General features: G+C 37.6%; 1 protein-coding gene across 47 annotated transcripts in view; it reads right to left on the minus strand.

The window, feature by feature from the left end:
• Sap47 (Synapse-associated protein 47kD) overlaps positions 1-27,236 on the minus strand; it is a 343,435-nt gene that overhangs the window by 309,480 nt on the left and 6,719 nt on the right. For 32 of the 47 annotated variants that reach the window (XM_067117725.1, XM_067117712.1, XM_067117717.1 and 29 more), the window contains exon 3: positions 25,611-25,661. The exons of the other annotated variants lie outside the window; for them this stretch is intronic. In XM_067117725.1, coding sequence (XP_066973826.1) covers positions 25,611-25,661 — 51 coding nt within the window. The remainder of the gene's footprint in view (positions 1-25,610; positions 25,662-27,236) is intronic. 47 annotated transcript variants of the gene reach the window in all.

Genomic DNA, 27,236 nt, shown 5'->3' on the forward strand with positions numbered 1-27,236 from the left:
TGGCGCTCAGTTGCTCCCCAGATGCATTCAAATAAAGGTGCGTCGGCGACGCCTCCGGAATTGGACTCGGCGGTGCCAGACGCACGATCCATGGCTAATTTTAACCTTAGTTAAAACGAGAACTCCTGGGGTTACATGGCAGCAATTTGGCATATCTGATGATTGGAGGGTGGATGATCAAAATACCAATTTGCAGCCCTCTAGCCTCAGTAGGTTTTAAGATCCGAGGCGGACAGAAAAATTGCGAACAGACAGACAAAGCCATCTCAATAGTTTTCTTTTACAGAACACTAAAACCAGTGCGGAAGCCGTTCGGTGGGTGGTGAACCGATTGGATAACACAATCATGTTGTCTAATAATCTGTGATTATTTCTTTTAGCCAATAAATTTCACCGAAGTTATTACATTTCGACAAAGGAAAGATTTGAAATACAAGCGAAATAAGTGGGAAAGTAAACAAAACCACACACACTTGCGTTCATGCAAACAAGAGAGAGAGAGAGAGAGAGAGAGAGAGAGAGAGAGAGAGAGAGAGAGAGAGAGAGAGAACCCTGTATTTGCATTCGGATCCATATCAAAATTTAAGAAAACTCTTCCTTGGCCCACTGCTCACCCCTCCACAAGATATTAAAATTCTGAGATTCAGGGAAACACAAACAGATAAACAAACGAACGAACAAACGGACACGAGACGAGCGAATACGCACCCTCCTTCCCACTTCGTCAGCGGAGGTGATTAAAAGAACGAAAAGCGAAATACATGAAGAAGCTGAACACGAGACAGAAACAAAAATAAACAACGCGCGACTGAGTGATGCATTTGACACAACGCTGGGGTCATAATTGACAACACGGTCGTCGCCTTATCTTACTTCATGAAAGCCTGAGATTACAGAGTCGTTATCTTTGAACAACTCCACTATGCACAAGTAGCTGATAGCGATTACACTCTTGAATTCCCCACCTGTTAATGAACTCCGATGCGTTCTGCCTGAAAATACATCTAACTGAATTTTTTAAGCCCTATGGAAATATGAAAATAGTCTTTGGCCAAAAGGATTCTTACTCAAACCACAAACATAAATTCTATAAATTACATAAACAGGAACAAAACACGAAATCGCTCGTTATAATGTATCAGCATCTGTGGACGCCATTATTTTTCTCTCATAAAACGCTGGCATTCTCGACATTCTCGAGACATTATGAGAAATAGGCCTAACAAAACATCGGGGATTAAGGGGACATCTTGAAACCCAGGCTCAAGTTCCGAGGAGAGAACCAGAAAACTAACAATCCCCTCGTCAACACGACCGACTCTGGATGGAAATTGTTCCCCACTAGCTTATGGTCTTAACCGCTTTCTCCCTCTCTATATTTACTCTTTTTCAAAAATAAAATACACCTAGACACAGTAAATGATAATTTGAATCATTTTTCTGCACAAATTTATTCAGCGCTAACCATCCGTCCAATCACCAACTCCTCCCTCTTCACAAACTTCTCCAGACAACTCCACCCCAATACTACCTAATCATCTCCCCCTTCATTAAACCATCCCCATTCATTACGCCGCTGTGAATCCGCATCCGACCAATCCTCTCAGGGCCTTATCTATTTCATCCGCTTATTCCTCCAACCATCCTCCTCATCCACTTCCCCTTTTTCACTCGTCGCTTCACATCCAACACCAGCGAGTAATCCTTTCCCTTTTCGCCAAGAGTTGTTTTTGTAGCCCAACTACACAAGAAGCGAGTGACTGTAATCGATAAGTAAACGCTGCTCCGTACGCTCGCCGAAACCGTATCGGAACTAAATGCCCCCAGCCACCCACCTCTTCCCTCCCTTCCCCCTCCCGCCTCGCCTAGAGACGTCGGCAAAAAACGAGTATTTCGAGATAGGCCTACGGGCTCATCAATCACGGAAATTACTCGGCGTGTCTGTTGATCTGGGAAGAACTTCAATTAACAACGATGAGATCCAGTTGGAGACGGGCGGTTCTATCCTCCTCCTCCTCCTCGTTAACAACATACGAAAGCAGCTGCAATGAACACTTGGGCACTACTGATCTTAACGAACATGAAATCGAGTTGGGTTCATTTTCTAACAAAAAGGGGTCACTATGTAACACTTGGTACGAGCGATATTATTTATTCTCCTTAATAATTTGGCTAAATAATAAGACAATAAGATCAAAGATTGAATATTTATTGAATGAAAAAGCAACTAAAATACTTAAGTACATGAATCATCCAGCGAAGAGTTCAATCTGCCGACCACAATTACCTACAATGATATCGGCTGCGTATAATTACCGGCAGCTCCAAAAGAACAATCGATTTAATCGTGTAGAACTCTCAATGCCGAGAACAGGAGTAACTTTGTATAAGGCCCACAATAGTATATCAATGGTAAAATCTCACATTCTACCGCTGATTATTATTGTGGACCTTATACAAAATCGATTCAACATCGGGATGGGGTTGCTAGCGCCGTGCCCAGCAAGCCCTTTAATCAATTTTACCCGAAAATTAAAATCAATAACGAATTAGAACAACGATCTGATAACATCTACTGACAAAAAATAAAATCTTAGGTAATGACCTTCATTACAAAAAAAAAAAAAACCAGCAGCTATGTCCTTTCTTGGGACATAACACGAGATAGGCTACTCGAGAGTATTTAAGAACCTTCTGCATTTGCAGATATACGTCACACCATCAAGGCAGACATCCCAGTACTATTCATACAGTTCCATTAACACGGTAACATAATTAAAAGGCTCGTAAAGAGCGAGATATTCAGTGGTAATTAGCCGAAGCGAACACACGACACTAGACGGCGACTGCTTACTTAAAACGCTCATTCTGAATTCATTTTCCTATGCACATAAAATGCGTCATTAACATACATTGATAAATTAACACTGCATTACATTACACTCGAAAATCCATTATTAAGCTTGCCTGGAAAAATAATAAGCTGTTAACTGAGATAAATGATTAAGCAGTTATGGTGAATAATAAAAAGCTGTAACAATAAGCACAAGATAAACAAGACTAGAGAAATAAATTAATAAAATAAAAAATCTCTTTCGATTTATGTATGGAATGAGAAATTCGCACGAAAGTTACTCTTTCTCCTAAACAAAGGCCAATAAAATGGATTCTTAGTGGGCTTGTTTGTACGAACTTCGGAAAAATTAACTGAATCTAATAATTGTATTAAAGTGGCCTATTAATAAACCTAAACACACCTGACCTATATCTACGATCAGATATCTAACTGTAAATCCAACAACGGTAGCTATTTCAACCACTTAACAGTTTCATTTACGCAGTCACAGCGAATGAGTTTTAAATTAATTGCATAAGTAATAATCAGATATATTAGTGAAAGATGCTAAAACGAGCAATAGCTTTTTCTCACATTATAAATATATATATATATATATATATATATATATATATATATATATATATATATATATATATATATATACATATATATGTATATTATATATATGTATGTATGTGTATGTATGTATGTATATATATATATGTATATTTTATATTTATATATATATATATATATATATATATATATATATATATATATATATATATATATGTATAATCACAATGCGCTTGCTATCGTGATGCAAGAAGCCATTCCAACCACATACTGCTTTACAAAGGTGTTCCGCAGGTGTGACTTGATTGTAGGTCAGTGCAAGGGAGAGATGAGTATTGGATCGATCGGGGGGAGACCTGCTTACATTCCCTTCCCCTACCCGCTACCCCTTTCCATACATACCCTGCCGGACAGGGGGATGGGGGAAGGTAAAGTTAAATGACAAGGGAGAGAGACACAACTAGAAAGACGAACATCAAGAAGAGAGCGGGGGTGAATAAGACACATGAACGAATAAGAATGAGTAACGGGAAAGAGGGATTGAAGGATAGAATACGTATCGAAACCTGAATGGCGGATGACTGGGGGAAGACGGACACGGAAGAGGGACTGTACTGGGATGGGGGAGTAAATGATATAGAATCCTGAATGGAGGTGGTAATGTGACCGGGAAGGGGAATGAGAACGTTATCGAAACCGGAACGGAATGAGAAGAGAACAGAAAGAAATTTAACAATCATTCGAATCGTGAATGAACGGAAAGACACAGAAAAGGCTTGAATTGAACTGAATAAAGAATTTAGACCAAATGCCAAGCACTGGGACCTATGAGGTCATTCAGCGCCGAAACGAAAATTGACAGTAAAAGGTTCGAAAGGTGTAACAGGAGGAAAACCTCGCAGTTGCACTATGAATCAACTGTTAGGAGGAGAGTAAGATGGAAGAAAGAGAACATGAAAGGTGGTACAGTAAAAGGAATGAAAGTGATTGCAGCTAGGGGCCGAAAGCACGCTGCAAAGAACCTTAAGTAGTGCCTACAGTCCACCGCATGAGGTGCACTGGCGGCACTACTACCCCACCCCCCTACGGGAACACAGAGGAGTTGACGAAAGTACTGAAATCGAAATGGAAGACGTTTCAAGGTCGAGATGAACGAGAAGAGCAGAGAAAGCGACGCTGACAGGTATACCCACTAGAAAGCGAGCTCGATTACGCACTTATTTCGAGAGCTGCTTCTTAATAAGTAGCATTCACGAGCCCATTCAAGTCCGTTCGGCCATTAAACGCCATTCATTCAGCCAATTCGTCGGACGCATGCACTCAAATCGGTTACCCAGTCGCTTCTCTCTCTCTCTCTCTCTCTCTCTCTCTCTCTCTCTCTCTCTCTCTCATATAAAATCATACAATTACTTGCTCCGACAGTATCAGGTAAGAGTTAATAAAGTAACACTCGTCCCCCTATATTTATTTGTAAATTTATTTTATATGAATTCATATTCGAAATAAAGTGTTGCTGTTATTATTATTATTATTATTATTATTATTATTATTATTATTATTATTATTATATTATTATTATTATTATTATTAAACCTTCGCTTAGCATAAAACACGATACCGTTTCGAAACTCGCGTAAAGTTCCCTATATAGTAACTTTACATTGAATTACCAAATGCGTATACATTGAAGGGATGGCTTCAAAAGGTGCTCGCCTTTAAAGTAGCAGGACTTTTTCCGGACGAGGTTGCTAGCCCAGGAAACGCTCCCAAAGGTTGTTCAAGGGCACATGAGCCGACTCCTTTTGGCACTTTTACGGTCACCCATCCACAGATCAGGCTCAATGTTCTTTGACTTTTATGACCAGAATAACAACGGTACAGCAGAGTTGCTGAGCGCATTAAGTCACTATCTCTCATGTTCCAACCTAAAAAGCTATTAGTGAAGAATTATCTTTATATATATATATATATATATATATATATATATATATATATATATATATATATATATATATATATATACATAAATACATTTAATATATATACAAAACATATATGCATATTATATATATATATATATTATATATATATATATATATATATATATATATATATATATATATATATATATATATTATATATACATTCACACACAAAGAATTTCACAGGAAAAACAACAAGAAAATTTCATTAAATCACCAACTTCCCACTTAGTTTTTTTTTTTTTTAAATAAAACCACAGTACCAGCAATACTCCTTCCCTTGGAAACAACTGTTCCCTACCAACCATCAAGAAAAAAAAAAAAAAAGTATACCTTAGTTTAACCAGACCACTGAGCTGATTAACAGCTCTCCTAGGGCTGGCCCGAAGGATCAGATTTATTTTCACGTGGCTAAGAACCAATTGGTTACGTAGCAACGGGACCTACAGCTTACTGTGGAATCAGAACCACATCATAGCGAGAAATGAATTTCTATCACAACCAGAAACAAATTCCTCCTGTTCTTCACTGGCCGGTCGGACTGACTTCCACAAAAGAAGACCCAAACAGTATAAAGCAAGAACTCAAGAAGAATAAAGAAGTCCAGAGGAGAAAGGGACCGTAAGAAAGGAAGGAGAAGCGTGCCATGCGCAGACCATAACAAAAAAGTTAAGATATTAAACTGTAACAAAGTTATGGAATTTGATTACTCCGGAAGTTATCAGATTAAGACTCTGAAAAGCTGTAACATCATCAAGGATTTCTGCATAATTATCCGACAGATATTTAGGGTACTTAATTACATTAGGAATGAGGATATGCAATAAATATATTATATATATAATATATTTATAAATATATATATACATGTTTTTATATATTATATTATATACACAAATTATATAGTAAATATATATGTATATATATTATATATAAACACACACACACACACACACACACACACACACATATATATATATATATATATATATATATATATATATATATATATATATATATATATATATATATATATATATATAATATATATATATATATATATATATATATATATATATATATATATATATATATATATATGAAACAGCTTAACGGTCTTTCGAACTAGAAATTTTGAGACTAATCCTGATGTACGTATCATTACTTGGTCTTTGTTTATTTTCTCACTGACTGATTGGTCAGCAACTTTACTGGCGTCACAAGTACCAAGGATATTAGTATGAATATTAAAACCGGGGTTTCCTTTAAATAAAAACGACTTTAGCAATCTTCAATAAAAAGAATTTAAAAAATTCCAATCATCAATGGAATTATTTTTGTCATCATTATATTAAAAAAAAATATTTTTCCAAAATAACCACTGAGAGTTTTCTAAACTTAAATGTTCATGACATTACTACTACTACTACTACTACTACTACTACTACTAGCAGTGATTTTTATCACAGGCAGCATGGAAAATCGATAACAGTACGCTAACTCACGTCATTTAAAAAAACAAAGTAAAAAGTTGCCTGAGAAATGCAATCTGCAAAACCCGCATAGCAATGCTCCGTCCAGTCACGAACGCTGCTGAACTAATCGAAGAGAAACGAACAAAAGGCCGTTGGAACCGAGAATGGTGTGGGGTGGGGGGTGGGGGGGAGATGATGGTGTGGTAAGGGGGGGAGAAGGTTGGAGGGGGGAGGTGGAAGTGTCACGAAGAGTTTCACGCAAGTCAGGTAAGAAAATGAGATCTTTTTTGTATGAATACTATGAATTATTTCAGACATTATCATTTTTTTTTACCATGAACCTTTTCCTCTTTTCGAATGTGGCTCTAGACGTTAGTCTTCCAGTTTTCAGACCCTCCTGTTTGAGACAAAGTTGTCAACCTTATGAATGAATTATGACATTCAGGATATAAACCCTATCTATCTATCTATCTATCTATATATATATATATATATATATATATATATATATATATATATATATATATATATATATATATATATATTATATATATATAATATATAATGTATATATGTATAGTGTATATACATATACAGCACTTTCGGCCATTTAAGACAGTGAAAAGCGGAAGTATGATTGGCTGGACAGCAAGAGGCAGCAAAAGAAGCAGAAGGTGAAACTGGGAGAAACGCCCACAACTGCACTTAACAGTAATAATTAGAGAAGCTGGACAGCAAGATGCAGGAAAGGGAACGGGAATGGAGACTGACGGGACTAACCCCTTAAGAGTCCTCTTTCACAATGACTGCGACACACCAAAGCGCCTAAATACCTCGTACCTAATTCACTGCTCAAGTCAACATAGGTCAGGAATCGAACGCTCGTCTTCTGGTCTGAGAAAACCAATCTGATTATTATTGTTGTTCCAGCTGATCGAAATGCGCATATTCACTCAGAGCAGGAGAAAAACTAAACAAGGTATTATGATATCCTTATGTGGAAAAGTAAATATTTAAAAAATTAAAGGACCAATAAGCCTTCTAGCACTGTATAATAAAATATCTGCATGAAAATAAAATACATGCGTCAGTCAACAGTCGCCCAGAAAAAAGTTGGAATAGTCTGCACTTTACCGCATTCAACATCCAAGGGCATCCAAAGCCTAAATTCGGCATCACCAAAGCGTTTCTGACACGATGTCTTCCCCCACCCACCCCCCCAACCCCTAAAGGTAGTGCCTTAAATCTTTTATCCTGTCGTTTCGCATGATGCGAGTTTGTCATCATTTACCTCTCACTTTCCTTGCAGGGGCAAAATTCAATTAACGCAGCATTTCAAGCCATTATTCTCTTCCAATCAAAATCATCCTGGCATCCTGCTGACAAGAAATTCCAGTATTCCAGTCTAAAATCCATCTCAGTCTTCTGCATGAAAGGCATTCCAGCCTTCCAATTAAAAAGCCATTCCTTCCCATTTACTTCGTTCCAGACTTCTGCTTACAAGAAATTTCAGTCTTTCGATCGAAAAGCCATTCCAAGCTTCCACATGAGGAGAAATTCCAATCTCTCAATTTGCAAATCATTCCTTACAATATAAGTCACTCCAGCCTTCTGCATACGAGGAATTTCAGTCTTCCAATCGAAAAGCCATTACAGACTCCTGCATGAAAACCAGTCTCACGGTTGAACAAGTGAAAAATGCGCCGAAGTTTCTTCGGCGCAATCGATTTTTCTGTACATCATATAGTCGAGGCCACAGAAAATAGATCCATCTTTCGGTGGTCTGAGTATAATGCTGTATGAGTCGCGGTCCATGAAACTTTAACCACAACCCGGTGGTGGCCTACCCTATATCGTTGCCAGAAGCGCGATTACGGCTAACTTTAACCTTAAATAAAATAAAAACTACTGAGGCTAGAGGGTTGCAATTTGGTATGTTTGACAATTGGAGGGTGGATGATCAACATACCAATTTGCAGCCCTCTAGCCTTAGTAGTTTTTAAGATCTGAGGGCGGACAGAAAAAGTGCGGACAGAAAAGAGTTCGGACGGACAGACAAAGCTGGCACAACAGTTTTCTTTTACAGAAAACTAAAAATCATCTATATTTAATGAACGCAAGGAATATCACCTAGCTGCCAGTACGTACCTAGGTCAATACCCTTACAATTGACTCTCAAGTTCACGATAAACCACTGCGTCACGCAGTGCCATTTAATGACAATATTCTCGAACACGAATCATTTCAATGGACAGCATTGTGAAGCGGACAACAGAGCAGAAATTCCGGGACCCTGATACCCGCATCAAAAGCTCATGACGGAAAGAGTCGTGCAGAAGGCACGGCTGCGAGGATTAATTCGAGGTGCACGTTCAGTAAGTACGTATCATACACATCATCGCGGTGCACGAGGGTGGCTCGAACACTCAAATGTGGAAAGAGGGATTGCACGTCAAGATATTATTTACTTATAACGAAAATGCTAAAAATATACAGAAGAATGAATATATATATAATATATATATATATAATTATATATACAGTATATAATTATACATATATATGTATATACAGAGAGAGAGAGAGAGAGAGAGAGAGAGAGAGAGAGATTAAACTATTCTGATTATTAAATTTAAGCAAAAAAGGGGAAAAATTTGTAATCATAAATACAAAAATGGTTAGCACTATCCCACAACAGATCAGAGCAACCCTTTTAAGGACAACACCCACTGCCCCCTGCCCCCACCCCAGATGAGACACGGCGTTAAAAGCAATCAACTTGAATTAATTAATAAATAGGACAAAAAAATTAATGAACCATATATTACAACACACAGACACTTACACAAGCAGCCAGGCGCACAGAAACCAACTTGACCTGAGAACGCAATACACTCCAGACTGAAACCCGCTCCTTGCAGACGAACACACACAAATCGACAGATTGCGTAACAAAAAATAATACAAATAAAAATCTCCCTATTCTCGGGCGGCCCGCCCATCACGTACCAGACCTCTTCGTATTAAGCTGAAGAGGTCATAACTCTGACCACTTCTTTCTACCTGCGACCCCTACACTCCAAGAACTCTTCATAATTCTTCCGTAGGCCTTACAATGCGACGGCCTCATTTTAGTGACTAATTCTTATTACGAAGACTAAGTGGGCGGAAACCCCAATACTCAATATCCCTAGGTACCCCAGGCCAAGAGGTAACCAGGGGGAGGCGTTGAAGTGGAGTGAGATGCTGAAAATAAATTTTGATATTAATACCCAAGGGGCAGGGCAATCAACTATCTTCATCTAGCCCCGGGCGGCATTCGACCCCTGAGGAAGGCTTTCGCATGAGAAATAGTATTTCTTATTACTGAGCATCTGTTCAGAAAGATATCTCATTATCCTAATAAAATATTTCTGGAGATTAAAGGTTACTGAAACTCTATTCAGAAAGAAAAATGTCACTATCACAATGTATTTCTGTTGGCAAGGACATTTCTTATTACTGAGCATTTGTTCAGATAAACAACGTCTATGCTAAAAGTATATTTCTACATATCTGAAAGATGTATAAGGAAGGAACGTGTCGTTGCATAATTCAACAAGGAATCATTTTTAAATAGTTTTCACCGCGCATTTTCTTACAATCACCAAATCAGTAACAAAATTCCAATAAACGGTGCACGCCTCTTGAATGGGAACATTAGGTCAGCTACGTGGGAGAAAAACTTAAAATAAAAAACAACGAAAATAGCAGTCGTTTACGCCCAATAAATAATAAACTATCCACAAGACAACACCTCATGCCAGCCAGAAACCTCCAAATCAAAGGAGAAAAAATAAGACAAGAAAAAAAAAACAATTATACAGCATATGGAATAAAAACAACCGCATAAGGAAAACAAATGAAAAAGAGAAAACAAAAGCGTATACCCAGAAACTAATCAAGGAAGGGGAGTCGATGCTTCCTTTTATTGCGAAAGAGTCATTAATCAGCGCTTCTTTATCTCCCCCATTCTTCCCAAACAATGATCTAATCGTGGACAGGCTGGTTTATTACATCGGGATAAAAGAAAGCGCAAAAAGAGGAAGAGAGAGATCTTGCGTTGCTGTGTTGTTCTTATGTATATGTATACATGCGGAATAACAACAAATATGTATTCCCGTGTATATACGGTATATCTATGGCTTATACACATACAAACATTAGGAGGAACACCAGAGGCGGCTCCACTGAAGCCCTGCTTCAGCATAATCTTGTTTTAAAAATACGGATAACCATATTGCAATACTACCAATTACGAGAACGAGAGAGAGAGAGAGAGAGATAACTTAACTCTGCTTCATTCAGTTCCAAGCTGCATTTGAGAGAGAGAGAGAGAGAGAGAGAGAGAGAGAGAGAGAGAGAGAGAGAGAGAGAGATAACTCTGCTTCCTTTAGTTCCAAGCTGCATTTGAGAGAGAGAGAGAGAGAGAGAGAGAGAGAGAGAGAGAGAGAGAGAGAGAGAGAGAGAGAGAGAGAACTTAACTCTGCTTCATTCAGTTCCAAGCTGCATTTGATAGAGAGAGAGAGAGAGAGAGAGAGAGAGAGAGAGAGAGAGAGAGAGAGAGAGAGAGAGAGAGAGAGAGAGAAACTCTGCTTCACTCAGTTCCAAGCTGCATTTGATACGATTTAATTTTCGTCATGATTAATATCACCTCGCCAAATCTAAGATACTCTTTTGGCATCTCGGGCCTCATTGTAGCCCCCCAACCACTCAAAACAGGCTCCTACTCTTAGAAAAACTTCTGAGCACTCGTTTTAGGCTTAGGCAAAACCCGATAGAAGAGACTCACATGAGGCATGACGATCCTGAAATGCCCTTTGTTCCGGCGGTGTTTATCGGGCATACTTTGCTAATGAAAAATCGAAAATCTATTTGATTCCAGCTCACGGATATTAATTACTGGAAACAATGCTTAAAAAAGTCATAAAAGAAATCATTAAAACCAGTTCCAAAATGCAGGTTATTACAAAGCCAACATAAAAATAAAATTTATACACGAAGCGGGTAAATAACACTGGCCAAAAATACCGAGACTTGAAAGGAATGGAATATAAAATTTAGGCCAAAAGCCAAGCGTTGGGACCTACGAGGTCATTTAGCGCTTAAAATAATGTCGGCACAATTGTTGGGAGAGGGTGGAAAGTAAGACGTAAGAAAGAGAATATGAACGGAGGTACCTATAGACCTCGGTAAAAGGAATGAAAGGGGTTGCAGCTGAAAGGCCGTAGGGACGCTGCCTACTGTACAGCGCACCGTTTTCTTTGAAGTTACTGGGACTTGAAGAAATGAAACAGAGTAGTTTTAAAAGACTGCTCCCACAGAAAAGGCCATCATATTTATTATCGTCACAGACATCGTTTTCACAACCACACAATAACTACATTTCATTTGCACCCCACTAGTTTTCTTGGATTTATTTCAACTTCTGTCTCAAGGAATGATATCTTATCTCAAACCCCGCATTTATATGTAAGGACTATACGAATTTTACCTATGAAAGTACTATACGAAATTTTCATCGAAGTATCTAATTAGATAAATATTAAAGCTTCATTTTTTTAGTCTAAATAATCATTTTTAACAACAACAAAAAACTATTACAAGCGTTGATTTCATTGTCATTTTCACGCCAGTTCATAGCACTCAAATAACTCCCCTCTTCAACATATATAAAAAAAAGACCGATAAAATAACCCTCTCTTCGATATACCAAAAATTCAATGACGTTTGGCTAAACAATTTAATTTCCAGCCCCTGACAGAAAACGAAGCTGAACGACTACGATCAAGTTCCTTCCAGAAGAAACTAAACGAGTAAATCCGCCGAGTGCCCGGGGGTCTCCTGACCAACAGCTAATCCGACACTACTCCACAGTAATCGGATGGTAAAGTATTTAAGCCTTTTAAAAAACAAAACTCTCGGAGATTGGGCAGAAATTGGTGTCTCTCTTCCAGCTTCTGTTTTTCCCGACTTTATAAAATTTTATTTTTATCAAATTTCCTTTTTCAAGAGTTAAGTCTGTCGCTTCTTCGGGTCTCAGGTAAACAGGGGCTTTAATTCCAGTCCCAGTGGCCTTGAATACAATAGAACAGAATATATTAGAATAGAATGTAGAATTTAGGCCACAGGCCAAGCGCTGGGACCTATGAGGTCATTCAGCGCTGGAAGGGATATCGACATCAAGAAGGTTTGAAAGGTGTAACAGGAGGAAAACCTCTCAGCTGCACTATGAAAAAAAAATGTTAGAGAGGGTGGAAAGTCTGATGGAGGAAAGAGAAAATGAACGGAGGTACAGTAAAAGGAATGAAAGATGTTGCAGCTAGGGGCTGAAGGAACGCTGCAACGAGCCTAAGTAATACACTATCCCACTATGGGGATTTTGGTCTTGAAAAATATAAACATGAAGCTACTCTTCCGTTAAGATATTTTACCAAAATAATTTCCATGTGGCCTGTTCACTGCTTTTTTTTATGTAATTAAAACTGACAATATAAGGCACATCAAAACTGAATACAATTACGAGACCTACCTAAGAAAAAAACTCCAACAAAGAAGAGAATTATTCTGAATAATACTTCATATATTTCACTGGTACTCTTTATACTCATTTCTAAAACCTCTATTAAAATCCTTTGACTTTAACATTACTACCATACTAAATAAATAAAATATATTCACTTTAAATACTGATTACACACGTAAGAATTTCTTTATACACTGAATTTAACCTCAAGAAATAAGACGCAATAAGTATTCCCCGATTAAGAAAAAAAAAAAAAGTAAAGAGCAAGTCTTAATCAAGAGCCGGATAAAGTGAAAAGGAACGTAGGTTCTAATCCTCTTTGTGTTATGCTTTGTCTTAAACAGTCATTACCATTATTAGTTCAAAAAAAAGTTCCGAGACAAGAAACAGTCGAGACATGACCTCATTCATTATTTCTAGAATTCTCCATAGCGTTACGAGCAGGTCATTTCATATAATACTCCAGGATACGATTTAGAATGTGAACAAAAATTGTTCATATAGGAAAAGTGGCTGATAATGTGATACATGGGATAGCTTAATGCTTATAAAACAGGTTATTGTCCAGAAAAGTAATAAGTAAAAACAAACAATTACTCGGAACCAAACATGGCAATTTCTACACAAAAATCGAGATTTTAGTTGAGGCCCAATGTTTGTCTTCCGTATTCTTACACGGCCAAGAATTGAAAAGGGTATAGTGTTATCATTACGTTATTATCAGTGTATGACTGATAAGAAGACAAAGGGGCGTAACCTCCCAATCATTCGCCGCCTCAGGATTAAAAGGGAAACCACTTCCTTAACTAGAGGCAAGAGTTCGCAACAATGGAGGCGAACCTCGCATGCCCTGGAATTATACCATCTTCCCTGAAATTACGTCATGAATTACATGTGCCATGTCAGTGCAGAGCAATGAGGGAAGGTTCCAGGAAGTTTTAATCCGTTTGTCTGAACAGACAAATAAATTGCACATTAATTCTTCCCAGAGGATGTTCCAGATGGGGCCATATGGCGATAGGACCCAATTTAATCTTGTTTTACGCCTCTGGGCTCCAACTTCATCATCAAATTACGGCTTAGCCAAGGGGCTTACGATGAGAGAGAGAGAGAGAGAGAGAGAGAGAGAGAGAGAGAGAGAGAGAGAGAGAGAAAATTTTTATTTCAGGCACAAGAGGGGCGATTCAGACATAGGAGAGGTGGGGGGGGGGAAAGACCTAGTCGAGGCCCACCCGCTTGGATCGCATATATTTTTGACGGCGCCATGAACGCCCACGTCTGCTGGTGTTTTACCTGTCTCCTCCTCTCTATCTACAACCCAGCTGCGGCCTACAACAGACGACTAATACCTAGGTACATAATTAATTGCGTAGGTCAAACGGCAAGCTAAATTTTTATGATCACGTCCATTCGTCCCTCCTCGAGCACAGGCAGGTCGTTCAGCTTCGAGGCCAGAGAGAGAGAGAGAGAGAGAGAGAGAGAGAGAGAGAGAGAGAGAGAGAGAGAGAGAGAGAGAGAGAGAGAGCAGAAAAGGGTCCAGAAAGAGGCAGTCCCTGCAAAAAGCCACATCCACCCTGACTCCAGGGAAATTTTCCCTTTCCTGGATTCCACCCGATGGATGTGACTTACAAGCCAGCATGAAATTAATGAACTGGAATAAAGCGGTTAAATTTAGCACTTCCGCATCACTCCAGGTAGCAGCATTCCCTCTTTTCAGCACTCCGCCAAAAGAGAATGGGAGGGGGGAGGGGGGAGGAGGGAACCAAGAACTGCAAAAATTCTGGCCTAGTTTTCTGCAATTCCTTGAACCTGTGACTGATTGAGTCCAAATATACCTTGGCTGAAACAAGAAGAGGTGAGGGAAAATTTAGAGAGCTTTCTTAGGTTATCTGATCTTACTTCTGGTCTTAGGAGACGCCAAACTTGCCTCAGTAATTCGCGTCACTTTTGGGACAGGATACACTGGGCAGAGAAGAATGAAGAATTCCATACAAAACAGCTAATAAAAGCTGTAGCACTTCAGAAACCCAAGCAGTTTTCAACTCGTTCCCTCTGCTGATTGTTTTCGTCTCATTTTAACCTAAAGCGGCTCAAACAAACTTCTGCCAAGCTTCCACGACGCTAGGCTTCATTCACCCCTCCTCTTCTATCCGGTCTTGGGTCTGGTATATGGGGACAGGGGATGGTATATGGGGACAGGGGATAGTATATGGGGACAGGGGATATTATATGGGGACAGAGTCTGGTATATGGGGACAGGGGATGGTATATGGGGACAGAGTCTGGTATATAGTGACAGGGTCTGGTATATGGCGACAGGGGATGGTATATGGGGACAGGGTCTGGTATATGGGGACAGGGGATGGTATATGGGGACAGAGTCTGGTATATAGTGACAGGGTCTGGTATATGGGGACAGGGGATGGTATATGGGGACAGGGGATGGTATATGGGGACAGGGGATGGTATATGGGGACAGGGGATGGTATATGGGGACAGGGGATGATATATGGGGACAGGGTCTGGTATATGGGGACAGGGGATAGTATATGGGGACAGAGTCTGGTATATGGGGACAGAGTCTGGTATATGGGGACAGGGTCTGGTATATGGGGACAGGGTCTGGTATATGGGGACAGGGGATGGTATATGGGGACAGGGGAAGTGCCACGCCCACTCCCGTCCTTCTAAGGACGTCAAGCTCTAAAAGGAATGTCATTTTTCTATTTTCGCTGGCAATATGATACTCGCACTGGCGGAAAAAACTACTCAAAACAGCAACAATTTCGCGGCGAAAGAAATGTGAGGATAAAAAAACATATACGATCGCGTCTCCCTCCTGCTACCAGGAGCGCACTGAACATGTCAAGGCTCCAGAAAGGAAACGTGGCAAACAGCTGACAGGTGACAGACTCCAAATGAAATACTGCACAAGGGTGCCAAGGTATCTCTTGTAATGGATGTTTTTTTCATAATGGGTATTCTTTACAATAAGCATTATTTTACAATTCAGGCCTCAGTGGGACAGGCAACCCATACAGGATTGATACTGCATCTACTTAATGAATCAGACAATTTTGGCTCCGAAGGGTGCAAGATTTAAAGTTTGGGAAAACAGAAGTGGGAATAGAACGACACAGCATGAAAGTAGCAATAAATACAAACGCATTATCCTAAAATACAGTACTTGAAGCTATCAATCAGCAATTTATTTTTTCACTGATACTTTCATCTGAATTTTGTTTTGCTTTTGTTACAGAAACAGGCTGGTAAGCACTGCTGACTTGTGTATGTATATGTTTACTCTTGATATTATAATATATATATATATATATATATATATATATATATATAGAGAGAGAGAGAGAGAGAGAGAGAGAGAGAGAGAGAGAGAGAGAGAGAGAGAGAGAGAGAGAGAGAGCTAAATTATGCAAGAGTAAAGGGGTCAGGATAAGTCTCAGAATATCTGTGGAAGTTACCGTTCAGGATAAAAGGAGGACCTGGACAGATGGGACAACAAGTAGGATTGTGCAGTATGGTGGTGAAAGTGTGACTGAATAGCTGCTGTATATGCTACGACTCCATGAGGAAAAAGTTCCAAAGGAATAGGTAAGAAGAATAATTGCTACTCTGTATAAGGGTAAAGGTGATAGAAGGGACTGTAATAATTACTTTAAGGCATAACTTTGCTTGGTATACCACGAAAGGTGTATATTAGACTTTTAACTGAGATGGTAAAACAGATGGCATGTGAATGTCTTTTACTGTAATCCAACAGTATACTATGAAGATGGTTTGGTGTGGACAGAACCCTGTGAGTCTAGACAGAAAGCTTATGACCAAAATGATTAAGGGAGAATATTTAAGACGTTGACGATGTCTGGTACGGAGGTACACTGTTCTGAGCATTAAGGTTTCATAATAGAAGTAGGAGTGGTGAAAGGGTGCAAGGATGGATCATGTTTCGAGATGGTTGGGTCATGTGAAAAGACTAAAGGATGATATGTTGGCGAAACTAGTACACAATTTGGAAGTGTTGGGAGGAAGGAGGAGAGAAGACCTAGAATGGGATGAATAGATGAAGTAAAAGAAAGCAGGATATTTGAGTGTATGTACATGATAAGGAGGCGAATGGCGCAGTGTGTGTGTGTGTGTGGGGGGGGGGGTTTGATATGATGCTAGTGAGTAATCTTTGTAGGCGTATGAATGAAGAAGCTCGTTTTAAAGAAGTATTCGTTAAGGAGAGTCCCTCCATCATTCAGCAGTGATCGTTCTCGTTTCCAGTATTTACTTAGGAGCCATCCCCTTTTAGTGGAAATCGCTTAAATCTTAAAAAAAAGAAAACTCTCACTCGGAGAGAAAATCAAATTAATATGATACAAATCTAGTCGGAGGAGCGGCGACTCTAAACACGCACCTAACTCGCTACCCAACTTTAAAGCTATGCCATCCTCCCACCGTAGGAGAGGCCGACACTCCCCCTCCCCTCCCCCCCAACACCAACCACCACCATCGGACGACAGTTTCCCCACCTTAAAACTCAAGCCACGCACGCCCACGCAACTCCGCCCCCTCCCACACGCCAAAGAGATGTCTTTACAAATACATCAAATAGACAATGGATCCCGAAAACGTGAGTATCGCTTTTCTTCTAAAAAACAATTATCGTCTAAGATACAAGTAAACACTTTGTCCGTTTTTCTTTTCGAAATCGTGTAAACACCGAATCCATTCTCCGAAATCCATGAGCCAGTGAGCTACAAAAACCTCCGCGTCGAGGACAAATCTACTTTATGTTCTCGAGCTTAACTCTGTATCCATACAACTAAGCGCAGCACCAATGATCATTCACGCGATCTTGTGTTGGAATGGAATGGAATACAAAATTTTGGCCAAAGGCCAAGCGCTGGAACCTATGAGGCCATTTAGTGCTGAAAGGGAAACTGCGAGTAAAATGGCTTTAAATGTGTAACAGGAGGAAAACCTAGCAGTTGCACCATGAAACAATTCTTAGGAGAGGGTGGGAAGTAAGATGGAAGGGAACATGAACAAAAGCACAGTAAATGGAATGAAAGGGGTTGCAGCTAGAGACGAATGAACACTTCAAAGAACGAAAATTTAACAAAACAAAATTTGTTATATAATGATGCAAGTGTCATTTAAATGAAACACACTGGCTGTCTATTTGCTAAATGGAGTCTGTCAGAAAAATTATAATAGTTAAAATTCGATTAAGTTTTTGCATCGATTCAGAGATACAGTAATTCAGTAAGTGAAAATCGAGTGTCATAAATGCAAGTAGGTCTGCAAAAACAGATTAAATGAAATGCTTTTGATTTCCGTTTTCACATCCTACACAAACTTTCATATCAACAACCACTAAACGAGTTAAAATGTTCAGACTTAATGTGTTCCAGCGTTGCTCATTCCGTAATAAATGACGTTTTTATACACTCAAAAATCGTTTCCTACGGAAATAACATCCTGTACCAGTAAATTTTCAGGTGCAGTGTCAAATTCTGACCAACCCCATCGTGTACAACTAATACTGATTCCTTTTGGAGCTCAACATGAGTTTCTCTCCCTCCCCAATTATTTACAAAGGTAACTCTAATAGCTTTCCCCATCGTCCATCACACAACAAACATGAATACAATCATTTGGTGATATTCGGCTGAAAGTGGAGATCATGACTATTCACATACCAGAAGTTTGACTTGTCCACTGAAAAGTAATGTTTATCCTTCAGCTGAAGGGCAATCTTTCGCCTACAGAAATGAGCTTTGGGTGTTTACTAAAATGAAGCTCTTCCCCATATACTTTTACAGATAAATTCTGACGGTGTTGGTAACCACAATCCTCAATAATGTTAAGGTTATTGGATGTTTTTTCCTAATTAACCTCAATTTCTGGTAAAACTCTGATAGTTTCTCTAATTGTTCATGGCCCAACAAGACTATAGACACTGCTTCGGAGTTTTGACATAATTCCTCACAATTATAAAATAAAAAGGTAAACTAAAAAAGTAAACATGATAGAACATTCTTTTCCAACATCAAATCTAAAACATGTTTATTTTGAATCCTCGTAATGAACAGGTGCCAGTGTTAAACTGATAAATGCAGTTAAAGAACAAGTGAAATGGTGAAATGTTATATATAAATGAAACATACATCTAACCACTTCAGTGACACTTTCTCGGCCTTGAGGAACAATAGCATGATTTCAACAGCAACAGGAGCTACAAAATTACCCTCTGTTTCCCCTCTAGTGCCTGATAAAGGCCCACTTCCTCAAGATGACTTCTAATAACACATCTTTACAGCTACTGACTGCATCAGTCCCACTGGTTAATTCTGCCTCAGAGAGCAAACCACAACTTGCTGAACAGTCAAAAATACCATCCCACACGAACACAACCTATTCATAACCCAACAATGACACTGTGACTACTTTCCATCTACTGTATATATCCGAGTAGCAAAGCAAGGCTTGTTTGCCATTCTTTGATGATGCTGTACTAGGTGTTGGTCCACTGTACATTGATTATTGACCATTAAATAAACCTCCACAACATATACATAATATAATTAAATGCTAAAAAAGCATAAACAAGACTCCACCCTCCCTCCTCACTGAAAATTTTAGTGGTACGATTACTTAAATGTCATTCAAGATTCAATTTAATCAACACACTTTCATGGTGGAAGAGAAGATTTTTTCATTCTGAAGATCATACTATACAGCGATGAACTGACATTATCAATACAATCAGTTATGCAAACTAAATATGCTTATTTAATTGGAATCACATGTGCAAATTGAAAGTAAAACACTGCAGCATTCTGTACAAGTGTTGGTGCCAGACGAACTAGAAATTATTAATTCCTACTAGTAAAGGTAGCTGCACTTCACTGCTTCATAAATAATACTTTGACAATAAAAAACCTGTACTTTGATGCTTGCTAAGAAAGTTAATGGTATGTTCATCAAGAGTATTTGCACTCTTTGAATAAGACTAAAAATTACACAAGGACAAAATTGCCTAGAACATAGCGAATGACTTAAGTCTATAAAAACAGTAAACCATCAAAGAACAAAATGCAATAATAGTTTCATATAATGCCAGTTATGCAATACAAATACAGTACTCTAAATATAATGACAGACACACTAACTATTTTGCAGTACATGAACTTACCTTTAACCCAATCATGTTTCCTAATTAATGGAATTTCAAATGACATCATTATACCTGTTTATGTTAATAGTAAAATGAAGGTTAATCAAAAATGCATGGGCCTGTATATACGGTATCAAAAAAAAAAAAAAGGGAAGGGGCATTCCAATCAAGATGCATCGTTGCCCTACACTATAAAACAGCAACGTTCTTGTGTTCGCTGTTTGTCCAAACTGCCATCACCCTAACTTGATATCTCAGTATCACTAACAAGATCAGTGCACAATAAGTGACTAGTACAATAACTATGCACCTACCAAAACAGGACTAAATGCTCTGAAAAATTCTAAGAGCTGGAGGAAAAATTACTTCTTTGCGGCAAAGCGGCTTCTTTCATATCCTCAGGATAACGAGAGTTTATGCAAATCAACAGTCACTATAGAAGCATCACAATCAATACCAAAATGCTACACAATGTATGACATGAAAATAGTTTAAGCGAATAAATTTTGCCCTGGAAATTTATCATCGTTTACTAAACATCTTCCACAAAATGTATGATAATTTGGAAATTGGTTATTTTAAGAAATAACACAGAACAGTACTGATTAAGAATGTTAATTTTTGCATACTACTAGTAACTTGACACTCAAACTCTATAGCTAAGGCCCACTTTTCACACAAAATAATACACTTTTAAATTATACTCATTAAAATAAATTATCACAGTTGATGCTATAGTAAGTAAAATAAAATTACTCATAATACAATTACATAATTAGTTAGTAAGTTATAATATGTATATACATATACGTATATATAAATTATATAATATATATATATATATATATATATATATATATATATATATATATATATATATATATACTGTATATATATATATATATATATATATATATATATATATATATATATATATATAATACATATATATATATATATATACATACATAGATATATGTATATATATAATATATATAGTAAATATATTACTGGAGTTATTATAAATAAAAAAAAATTACTAAATACTATTTTGACAGTACAACTAATGCAACCTGAATACTGACACAGTATTAATATCAACTATGTATCTATATAAAAAAAACACATGCTAATTATTACAATGTATGCTCAGAATGTATGGTATATGCTATTTAGTTTAACAAAAATAGGAGTCACATCATTGTCCTGAGGGTATGCAACAAACCCAATCACCATCGGACACAAAACAGTTGGTCAATAATCCGCTATCCAGAAGACATGAGCACAAAAACTTTCTGTAATTAGATTCAATCTCCTTTATAAGTAAAAAAAAAAATTCAACCTGATATGCATTTTGAAGGAGGATATCAAGCCTCCCTTAAAACCAACCATGCTTCCAAGGTTCGCTTGTAAAATGTCTGTGGAGAGACAGTTTTGGACGAACCAAAACAGCCTGCATTCAAAGAAAGAAACTACTTCTAATCTCACTGTGTCACTTGGGATATGCTCTACAAGATACAATTGTTACAGCCAGCTAAAGATCTCATCTATCATTCACCTTGAGGGTACCAGTGAGCCTAGAGGACTTACCAATCTTGAATTTAGTGTAGCCTATTCCAATTCCAGAATACCTTAACTTACACAAGTTTGTATTCTGTAGCATAAACAGGGAGTACACAACAGGTATTGTTCTTTTCTAAGCAAAAATGTGAATACGAATTTACAAGCCATTCCCTCTTAATCTTTCATAATTATTTCCTTAATTCACTTCAACATATATTTTACAGTTACATTTGAATAAGTTAGTTTAAGAACTGTGAGACTTTCTTTTCATCTGCATTCAAGCTGAATTGTATTTGGTTTAAATAATTAAGATTTGTCTCATCATAACAACTGGAGCACTCAACCAAACTTATCAGTCATTCTAGCATAGAGAATAGTCAAGGATGGCCATTGTTTATGGTAGAATTAATGACATGCGGTATCTAAATTGCAGTAAGCTATCTTCAAGTCCACCGCCTAGGCCACACTAGCACAGCGTAAGTCATTTAAGGAGGCTGGTTTATTTCTTTAGTTTTCTTGAAATCAAGATGTCCTCTCCTTACTGTTGGCATCTGTCACTTGCAAACCAATCCAATCTACTCTTTTAGACTACAATCAGTGGTACATTTCTATATCATAAATGCTCTTATTCTCATTAATTACTTTAAACGTCTAAAATATATTTCATTTTATAAAAGCAAACCATCTTAAGTCTACTGTACTACAGTTTTACATACAAGATCTTGCCTAAATTAAAAATGCATTCAGTAACCATATAGGGTATAGCATCAAAGCAATCACTGTTTATCTATACATATTTCATTCAATGCACTGATCAACTTTTACTTATATTTTTAATGTAATTCTATTTACCATACGTGAAAAGTTCAAAACCACCTTTCCTCAAAGTACTGGCTGTTATGAGTTGATCTATGTATAGATCTGCCCAGATATTCAAAAGCACTCACTCAGCATGACTCTCAGACTTGTAAATTACATTTTCTTAACCAAATGCATTATTGCCCTAAGACTATAGTTATAGTAAACAATGAATTGCCAAGAAATGTACCTGATCACCTTCACTCCCATGTTCCAAAGGCTGGCAAGACAAATATAGTACTGTACAATGGGTTACTTTACTACCTTGCAGGGACATAAACAATATATTTTCAGCTGATTTGCATACTAATTATTTAGCTTTTAAGCTGGGTGCACAGTCACAGTTACCTTCATGCCAAAGATATTAACTCCTTAACAAAAAGGTCTGGTTTAGATTTTGAAACCTAAGTGCTAACAATACTTAGAACTGAATAAGATATGTACTGCTTGACATTTATCCAATATCGACATGCATTTAAACTCACACATGCCACAATTTACTCTACACTACAACATCCTAACAAGCTACTGGAGGGCCTTCTTTCCTTCCAGGTATCAAGATTTGCAACCAAACCTATGAAACAGTTAAACATACCATTACATAACAATATTGTAGGCAAGCACTTTCCTTATCAAACCTTTATCAGTGAGATTACTAAGGTTTGCCAAAGCCTGTAAAATCTTTCAAATTCAAGATTAATGGAGGTGTCCAATTACCAGTCGTGACATCCTTGGCACAAGCACGATGATGATCTCCTAAAATGGTACACAATTCCTCCCATTCAGAAACTTAATGCAAAGCATACATAGTCCATGCTGACACATATCCAGCTTAAACAAAACCACCCATCCTCATATCACCAACAAACCTTGCAGAGACCTGCTGAGATTGAAGCATATGTCAAAGCAATCCATTCAGACACTTGACTTTCACCAGCTAGGGCTACTAAAGCTAAAAATGCCGGAAAATGCAGAGACCAGAACCAAAGTCCCAAACATCCCCTTATAATTATTAAAAGGCAACCTCTCAATTTACAATAAAAAGCCTGTTTCACCTACTAGCTAAGGTGAGCCTACATTACCTCAGAGTCAAAATAACCTGAAAACTGGCAACTAAGCTAAGTACCATTGAACAGTGTACACATATCCTTTGCATTATGGTATCACAACTATCCAAGAAGCAGCAAATTCTTTTTCTGACTGCCAACAGGTTCTTTTTGGAACCTAATTATATTCTTAAATTGGTCAGAAACAACATGAGTCTCATCTCCCTACTCTTACATCTTTGTGGCACCTGACCTGGAAAGACTTGGTTACAAAAGGAGTAAAATGTTTAACCCAACAGTTTGTATCCTTGTAGTTCCCCACTTTACAATATCTCAGGCATCATGTTCTCAAAATACTTTAAACAAACGTTTCAATGTTTCAATGCATACATCAAGAAAAATCAAGCCATGAACTAGAAATCAAAGTTATAGATTCAAAATCATCCATTCAACTTCATCCCAATCTTTGCAGTTGCCTTAATCACTAAAATGCACTGCTATACATCACATATCTTTAGGTTAATAAGGTGATTCTTACACCATCATCTCAAATACTTGCAAGCAACTAACTCTTAGTTATAAGACACTGAATGGACTATATCAGTTCACTGCATGCAGTTGTGTTTCTAATTCAATCTGGTGTACCCTATTTTAGTTAATTTTATAACCACTTAACATACATATGCACCCATCTTGCTTCCTATACATGTTTTCTCCATCATAAAAGCTATTCTTGATAGCGAGAGGTTTCCTCATATTTACCAGTTTTTTGGCACAGCTACCTACAGTGACGGCAAGGCTAGTAGTTTAATCCACTGCGTCCCAGAATGAACTAATTCAACATGATATTAAGCTGGCATCCAGGAGCCCCAAAACCTTTGCTTCTAGAAGCTAGATTTGATAACATGTGATAAAAGCAATAGCGATAAAAAATTCCTTTTTCCAAAGATATGTCCAATGACTGAACTGTTTCAAGGTACAGGTAACATGTAGAGCACATCCCTAGATATAAAGTGAGATCTGAAATAGTTGCTTTCCCTGCAACTGACTGATCCATGCCAAAAGCAGCCTGTTTCGGGCCACTGAGAATGTTTATGAATGTGTCTGCAGAATACAGTAAGGGTATAAGTATTCAAAATGTATATACACTGTATGCATAAGAAGTTGTTTATATCAAGTATACTATATGTCTGTACAGATCAATTTATACCCACTATATAAATACTGTACTAAAAATATACAGTATGCAGCAGTATGTATGTATGTCACATAGATAAAGAAGGCCATGCATGGATAAACTTCAAAATATTAGTAGTATTAATGGTATTAATAGTAGTAGGATATGCAGCAGCAGTGGTAGTAATGTCTAGAATACAGTACTGGCTAAAAATATAATTTGTATGTTAATAGATTGTTAGAAAAGGCGAACACAGGCAATAAACAAGTGGCTTTTGAAGGAAGCAAGTGGGATAACAACACAACAACTTGCTCTAGTCCCTCTGTGAAACGCCACTAAAACTGACCTGGCTTTCGACTCTACAGCTTGCTCTTGGCCCTCCGCACACACTTTCTTCCTATTAACATAAACAAAGAATTATTCTTCTGATTTGGTAATGCCACTCAATAAACATATTTTGGAGAAAACACTTTAATTACATAACAAAAGTATACAACAGGCTTCTGACTACTGATTGTTGTGAGTCAGCTTAACTTCCTATCTCTGTATACTGTGCCACTTTCAAAATAATCTAGAGCACAATAACTTTTCAGAAGGTTCTGGTAATCAGCTTTGTCAATTTTCTTACAAACCATGAGGCAATATAAAAAGTTAAACATTTGATGACACCTCAAACATAACGGAAATAAAAACATTCACACATCAAAGAAAGCTACAGATTTTTCAGAATCAACACCCAGTTAACGCTGGAAAGAATATTACCCATAACTTGCAGAAAAAATACTGTTACCAATTCTGCACTGTATCTATCTAGCCCAAGTAGGCTAATACTAAAGTGGGCACAGGATTAAGGATTACGACTTCTCAACTTCCAGTTGCTATCACCTGGCATCAATTCATAATACTGTAGTGTGAACAGAAATTAAATATTTCGTAACTATCTACTGTAATTGATCAAAATCTTTAGCAGGAAAACTAACTTTCAATAATAACTTAAAATAATGCATGGGTCATTTTTAATTTACTTTGTGCAAGACACAAATATTTCTTTAAAAAAATAAGGAGGGTCATCATAAACATTGGTTTACAAAATAAAATAAAATAGTACAGTATACTTGAAAACAAAGAAAAATGAAGGAAAACAGCCTTGTACTGTGCATAGTTTTATTCAATCCAAATGCCCTTTTGGTTGTACAACCTAATGTTCAGGGGTCCAGAAAATCATATAGAATTTCTGGAATGACAGGAAGCTATTGTTCTGATACAAAGTTCTGATGGATACAGATAAAACCATGATAACTTGAAACTGTTAAGCAACGAGGGCAATAATTTTGATATTACAAAGCCACTCAAAATAAAAGAATTGTAACGTGACAACTACTGTTAGAGTACAAAAAATTATCATAAATAAGTAAGCTAAGCTTATAAAAGAAAGAATTTACCCACACATGGCAGTAAAATTATTCTCTGACATCTTATCAATCACACTGTGGCTCCCAAAGGGAGAGTTCAAATACGGACAACCTTCAAAAGATGTGAAGAGAGATCCAAAAACCATTTTAGTAAAGGGATAGGAACATGGACACCAATACAAGCTGTGAAAGAAAAACACGAAAGCTCACTCTATCAACACTTCATATCCCATGTACTAGAAATTAGCCATACTCAGAAGATAATGCATTTATTGGATGATGTAACCACAAAAGCCACTACTTTCCCAACACAGCTATATTGTCCCAGCTACACCCATCCCTAGTATGCAAACATAAAAGCCAGCAACTGGTTCCCCAAATGACCAGGGGACTTGTGGGAACAATGCCCAAGGGTAAACTCTCTGACAAAAAACTTGGTAATGATAAAAGGACAATATCAAAAGTCTGCCTTGAAAGCCTACAAATTACTGAAGCTAGTTTAAAGAACATAAAGCCATCAACCAAGCCAAGACTGTTATTCACCAGTAACATGGAAGCTT

Source organism: Macrobrachium rosenbergii, chromosome 15 (genome assembly GCF_040412425.1).
Source record: "Macrobrachium rosenbergii isolate ZJJX-2024 chromosome 15, ASM4041242v1, whole genome shotgun sequence".
NCBI lineage: Eukaryota > Metazoa > Arthropoda > Malacostraca > Decapoda > Palaemonidae > Macrobrachium > Macrobrachium rosenbergii.